Source organism: Oryzias melastigma, unplaced genomic scaffold (assembly GCF_002922805.2).
Source record: "Oryzias melastigma strain HK-1 unplaced genomic scaffold, ASM292280v2 sc00236, whole genome shotgun sequence".
Classification (NCBI taxonomy): Eukaryota; Metazoa; Chordata; class Actinopteri; order Beloniformes; family Adrianichthyidae; genus Oryzias; species Oryzias melastigma.
The window spans coordinates 354,598-361,023 of NW_023416886.1; the positions used below are offsets into that span (position 1 = coordinate 354,598).

A 6,426-nucleotide genomic window follows, 5' to 3' on the forward strand; every position below is an offset into this window, starting at 1 on the left:
GGCTCCCAGCGAGGAGCCGGCTCCCGTCGTTCACTTCAAAGAGCCGGTTCAAAGAGCCGTTTCGTTCGCGACCGACCCATCACTAGTGTCCATTCTATTTTCCTATGGACCTACGACCAACACGGGTCTAAAAATGGTATCAGTCGGACCTGCTTACCAGGTCCATTTTGTAATGGAAACGCTAAAAAGTCCGGTCCGATGTGGTGGCCCCACCTGTGTTTGCCAACATTAGCTTAAATGGACAATCAGTGGGTAGGCTTGTGACCCAATCCAGCCGCCTGGTGGACAATGGAACTTGCCAGCATGCTACAGAGGAGCTGACTATAGTGATGGGTCGGTCGCGAACGAAACGGCTCTTTGAACCGGCTCTTTGAAGTGAACGACGCGAGCCGGCTCCTCGCTGGGAGCCGGAAGTCGGGAGCCGAGTCTTTTCTCTCTCACTCCCTTTTTTTCTCCGCATGTCCCACGTGATTGGTCAATATGTGTTTATGCCGTGTGTGTTCGCGCTGAGCAGAGGAGGAGGAGCGGTAGTTACACTCGCAGCAACAACAGTAGCAAAGCACACACGGAGGGAAAGCCTCTCTCTCACTCCCTTTTTTCTCCTCATGTCGAACGTGATTGGTCAATATGTGTTTGTGGCTTGTGTTCGCGCTGCGCGGAGGAGGAGGTTACACTCGCGGCGCACAGAAGGAAAGAGAAAAAGAGAGTCAGTGGCCACAAGACAAACAGCATAACATTAAGGTAAAACAATGAGTGACACAAGAAAACGCAGCAAAATATGGGAGTATTTCACTGTTACAGATGAAACAAAAGCAATTTTTAATCTATATTTTTGTGTTGTGGTTTGCAGTGTTTATATTGTTTTCAAGTTGAATTTGTTTACAAAGAGATGGTTAAAAATTTGATAGAACAGCTCTGTCGAGTAGTAAATAGTTGCTTTTTGTATTTTATTATAATTTTTATTCATTTTTCTGTTTATATGAGTGAAATATAATCATATTTACAAAAAAACACGTTTTTTTTTATTTGTATTCATTTTGTGCATAATTTTATATAATTGTTGATAATAAATTACTTAAAGCAACAAAACAACCTAAAGAGCCGTTTGGGAGCCGAAAGAGCCGGCTCTTTTTGGGGAGCCGATCCGAAAGAGCCCATCACTAGCTGACTAGCTCAATTCAGGAGAACTTGCTAGCTCAATACAGAGAAGTACGTTGGTATACAACAGTGGAGCTTGCTAGCACGCAGCAGTGGGCCTTGCTAGCATGCAGCAGTGGAGCTCACTAACTCAATACAGTTGAGCTTGATAGCATGCTACAATGAAGCTCGCTTCAGCGGAGCTCGCTAATATGCTACAGTGGAGATCGTTACCAAGCAGCAGTGGAGCTCACTTTAAGCAGATCCTGATTTGACCCCATACTCCTGATCCATCACATTTTGATTAATTAATACACAGAAACACAGCTTTAATCTTAAATTATGTTATATGTCTTGGATCATGGGAAAAATTCAACAAGAACATGTTAAAAACTCAATTTTCATTGGAGTGGGTCTTTAACCTTTTTGTTTTTTTGTGAAGTCCACATAGATCCTATTTGTGAGTGGACATTTTACAGATAAACCTGCTGTAGACATACTGCACATACAGATGATTTTGATGTTAATGATCCAAGCGGTAGCTGAGTTCTGCGAGCATCAACTTGCAGCCTTTTAGGGCAGAGTTTCACAGCCTGAAGCAGCGAGCGACCACTTCACTGATGTGTATCCTTTTACAGCTGTTAGTCAACATCCGGACTTTATGGTCCACCATCACCATTGGGCACAGTGGAGTCCCTATTCCATCAACAGTAAATTCCTTGTTGGAGTGGTGTGTCCAGTCAGAGCTCATCTGGCGGCCTAAAAAAAGCTGATCAGAGAGCGAGGCTTTTGATGGCGAGCCGCCGAAGCCGTGTGCATTACAGCGAGGGAGAGCACTTTACCGTCGCCTCCCATCGCCCCTCTGAAACTGAAGTCACCCTCTCCTCATGGTTGGAGGGGAGGGGGAGGGTGGTTAACAGGGCACACACCAGAGATCACAGGTGAGCCATCACAAACTTACAGGAAGTCATCTTGAATGTTGCCGTTGAAGGTTCCACACAGCCCCACTGTGTCGTCCTTCCACAGCTCGGACGCCTGCAGGTAGAGGCGGAACTCCGTCCAGCTGTACTGCAGCTGCAGGCCGAAGGTTGTCCTCACCTGGAGGAACATGGAGGACAGCTCCTGGATGTGGAAGACGTCTGCGGAGGAGGAGGAGGCTTCAGTGTTTTGATGACCATCATGGAGAAACAAAGCGAGCAGCTTTTTGTTTAACACCTGAGATGTCGCTGAAGACCCGTAAATGACACACCCTCTTTAATATACCGTAACTTTTCAACCGTTAACATGATCGACGTCATTCCAGTAGATTCTGATGGAGAAAAGCGGCTCAACGAGAAAACGTCATCATCTGAGCTTGGAATCTGGATCAGAACTGGACGACTGGATAGCTCTGATACTGCTCGCCGTTTTTGTTGCAGTGCTAACGTTAGCTTGGGGTTGTGAGGGGCTGTAAGCTAACGAGAGAGCATGTAAGCAGATGGATGACAGCAAGTGGGGGCCGGCTTACTCTGCATAGGTATAATTTGAATGAACTCCTGCTGCTCCACAGGCTTTTTTGACTTGCCAAAAAAATGCATATTTATCATTAAAAGACCATTCTTTTAAAATAAATCAAAAGATTATCGCAGTGGAACTTTAGTAGTGTAAAAGGTCAAATAGTTATCGTAGCTCACAGAGCGTGTTCTTGTGCTGATGCGATGCTGCGACATTTCCAGTGTTAAAAGATAAAAGCAAAAAGAAACAACACAAATGAATAATTTTCTTTCAAATCTTCTGGAATTTCCGTCACTTCCTTAGGGCGGAGTTGAGTGTTGTCACCAAACAGCACAGAGATTACCTGTAGTCCTTTATACACTGACTGATTACTAGATTCCAGACACCTGTTGTGCAAAGTAATCAAAGATGTTCACATCATTGGATTAATGATCTCTGGGTTTCTGCTGGTTGGAGCTGGTGGAATCTGGAAGTATCAGAACCTGGCGAAGCGGCTTACAGTGGAGGCGAGCTGAGAGTGATTTGCGATGGGACAGTAAGAACCGAACAGACTCAGCCTAGCAAACCATACGGATTGGAGACCAAGACTGATGCTCTGTATCACACTGAAGTCTCCCTTGGGAAGATGGAAACCAGCTTGGAACGGGTTAGGGTTTGCCACAATTATTTGTGTTTTGTGCTTTTATTGTGCGGTGAAGAAAAGAACACCAAGTATTTCAAATCAAACATAAAGACGTGTTTAGTGTGCCCTTCACTATCAGATCCTCCAGCAAAGTTTCACATGAGAAACGCAAAGAGTCCAACATGAAGACACTTCATGGAAAAGTGGGCAATGCTCGGAGGAAAAGCATTATGAGCGACACATTGTTAGTCCTGACCCGGTCCAGTCTTTGGGAAATTATCACTCAATCCATCACAGCCATGAAAAGTGACACAAGTCGAGTCCTGGACGAGGACAAAGATGAGGAGGTTACCGTCAGAATAGGGCAGCGAGATGCGGTACTGTCCGGCCATGAAGACCTCTCCCGTGTGGCTCAGAGTTATCTCGGTTCTTGGATCCTCGTCAATGACCAGGTTAACTGATTGGATGCATGCCCCGTCCAAATTCTGCAATACAGACAAGATCACATTTTAACACAGCACAGAGACACAGCAGAAGCACAGTCGGGGAAACAGAGGCAGAGTTTGTACTTTCTTCACAGATTCAGACCACCTGCAGTGATTTAACCCTGAAACACCTGAGGCGTTAAAGGGTTACACACAAAATCTTTAACATACTGTAACTTTTTAACACAATCAAAGTAATTCCAGTAGATTCTGAAGTAGAAAAGCGTCTTGAGCCGCTTTTCTCCTTCAGAATCTATTGGAATTATCTTGTTAACAATTAAAAAATTACATTAAATCAAAGAACATAAACACTGGAGCTCTAGGGTTAAACACTAAATTGATCCAAGTGATCTAAGTGGATCTCATTCAGACTTTTATCACCATTTCAGAAAATTCTGGAGGGCCAGGGTCAGATTTCTCCTAAAGTGAAAGCTCCTCCAGCTTTCCCAGCTCCACAAACGCACCGTGAGAAAGGTCAGTTTGACCAAACAACTCCTCCTTGGTCTGATGTGCGTCTGATGAGTCCAGCTTTCATCCTCCACCTCTTTGTACCAGCTCTTCTCTTCATGTGAGAGGAGTTACCAGCTAATGTTTTTAGGATGATCGCTATAAGGAACGATGTCTGTGGATATCTTACTTAGAATGTATGGAAGACACAGATGATGTTGAGGGAACATGTTTATTTATTGTGAAGAATTCTACAAAAATATTGCTAACCATGTCACCATGTTTGTGTTCATATGACAATTGTGTGAAATCTTAGGTAGCATTCACACTACAGTGATTCTCCTGCTCCTTTCCGCACATTTTTGGGCATGTAAAAACTCAATCACACTTTCAGCAATTTTAGCAATCTTGGTATCAAAACGCTGAGCTCGTTCAGGACATCACTGTATTTTTGGTCTTCACAAACTTTATAGTTTTTTAAAATATTGAGCAAAATATGCCCCTAGGACAGAATGAGAAATTGCTCAAATTCTTCAAAAACTGTGTGCACTTGTGAAATTCTGCATACTTTCAGCTGGAGACATTATTAAAACATTAAAATGTTCAGACCTACTGGGTTTTTGGCGGGTAATTTGGAGTGTAGCTTTTAATTTAGCAACAAGCTAGCTGTTTTTGAATAATTTAGACATTTTTCCAGTATTTAAGACTAAATTGGAGTTTAGATCAAATTTAGCATTATGCTAGCTGTTTTGTAAAAATTAGACTGTTTTCAAATTCTTTAGGCTAATTTGGAGCTTAGCTAAGATTTTAGCACAATGTTCACTGTTTTGTAAAAATTCGACTGTTTTTCCAGATTTTTGGCTAATTGGGAGTATAGATAAAATTTTAGCAAAATGCTAGCTGCTTTGTAAAATTAAACTGTTTTTACGTTCTCTAGGCTAATTTGCAGTTTAACTAATATTTTCGCTTTCGTTTTAGTATTATGCTAGCTGTTTTGGCAAAGTTATGACACTTTTCCATTTTTTGGCTAATTTGGCTTTTAGCTAATATTTTATCTAGCTTTCAGCCTCAGCATTTTCAGCTTTCAGTTTCAGTATTTTTAGCTACCAGCTCTAGCATCCTCTGCCACATTCAGTTTACAGCATTCACACTTGGATTATCTCAGGTAATGCTATAAATCTAGTTATTAAAAGATTTTCCCAGTACAGGGGGCTGTGTCTGTATAAAAGCCGATTCCGCTGTGTTTTTAGCCTCTGCACCCCGCAGGGGTTCTCGATCTGCCGGCATATCGAGCGAGTGAGCTCTGCCCTGGGAGCGAAAGCCGACGATCTGTCCTGACTGTATACCGCCTTCGCCCCAAAGTACCCAGATAAGCTCTGCAACCCAGCGGCCCCAGCGGGTTAAGGAAATAGATGGAAGTTCAGGACAAAAATGCTTATTTTGGATTAATATTCTACCTGCTGATTGAGTCACTGAAAACGCCACATCCTCAAAGCCAAGTTCCTGATTGGTAGATGTGACGTGGCGACCTGTCAAACTTCAGATATTTAAATTTTGGCTCCGTCGCCCAATTCACGCCTCGTCACTCAAATCGAGCTGCTGCCACTCCTCCGCACCGTGCTCAGCCTATTCAGACTGAGGAAACTCAGAGCAAAGTGGAGCCCAGTCTGTCTGGAAACAAACAGGAAGCACCCCAAAAGATGGATCAGAGAACAACTCCTGGTCCCGGACCAGAGTCCACTTTGGTGTATTCAGACTGAAACTTTAAGCGAACCAAATGTGTCCAGTCTGAATACTCCCTAAGAGTACACATTCATTTGGAATCACAGAAAACTGGTTTTGGACTGAATATGTGAAAACTAACTAATATTGACCTGAATGAGATCAAACAATGAGTGCAATCAAATTAAACCTGAATATTATAAAAAACATTTTAATAATTTAATAGTGTGGCCTTCATTCAAATAAAACACTAGTTTCAGGATATCTCCTTTCATCTAAGACAGGCTTTGAAGTCTGAATGGGTTGTAAATCTAATTCTGATTGAGTGAGTCTGAATTCATTCAGGATTAGAACAGATAATGGAGGCCTAGGATTGGTTACAAGCCAAATAATGTCTCCTGCTTTATTTTCTGAAGAAATGATATTTTCTCTTTTCAAGTTAAAGTAGAACATGAAAGTATTTCATCTGATGTACCTGGAAAGTGATTTCAAAATAAAAGTCTGACAGGGGGAAGTCGT

At 42.6% G+C, this 6,426-nt stretch overlaps 1 protein-coding gene across 2 annotated transcripts in view; it reads right to left on the minus strand.

The window, feature by feature from the left end:
• The window catches only part of otog (otogelin), a 100,750-nt gene that overhangs the window by 69,141 nt on the left and 25,183 nt on the right, over window positions 1-6,426 (minus strand). For both annotated transcript variants that reach the window (XM_024263082.2, XM_024263084.1), the window contains 2 exons: window positions 3,606-3,738; window positions 2,099-2,276 (listed from right to left, as the gene is read on the minus strand). In XM_024263082.2, coding sequence (XP_024118850.1) covers window positions 2,099-2,276; window positions 3,606-3,738 — 311 coding nt within the window. The remainder of the gene's footprint in view (window positions 1-2,098; window positions 2,277-3,605; window positions 3,739-6,426) is intronic.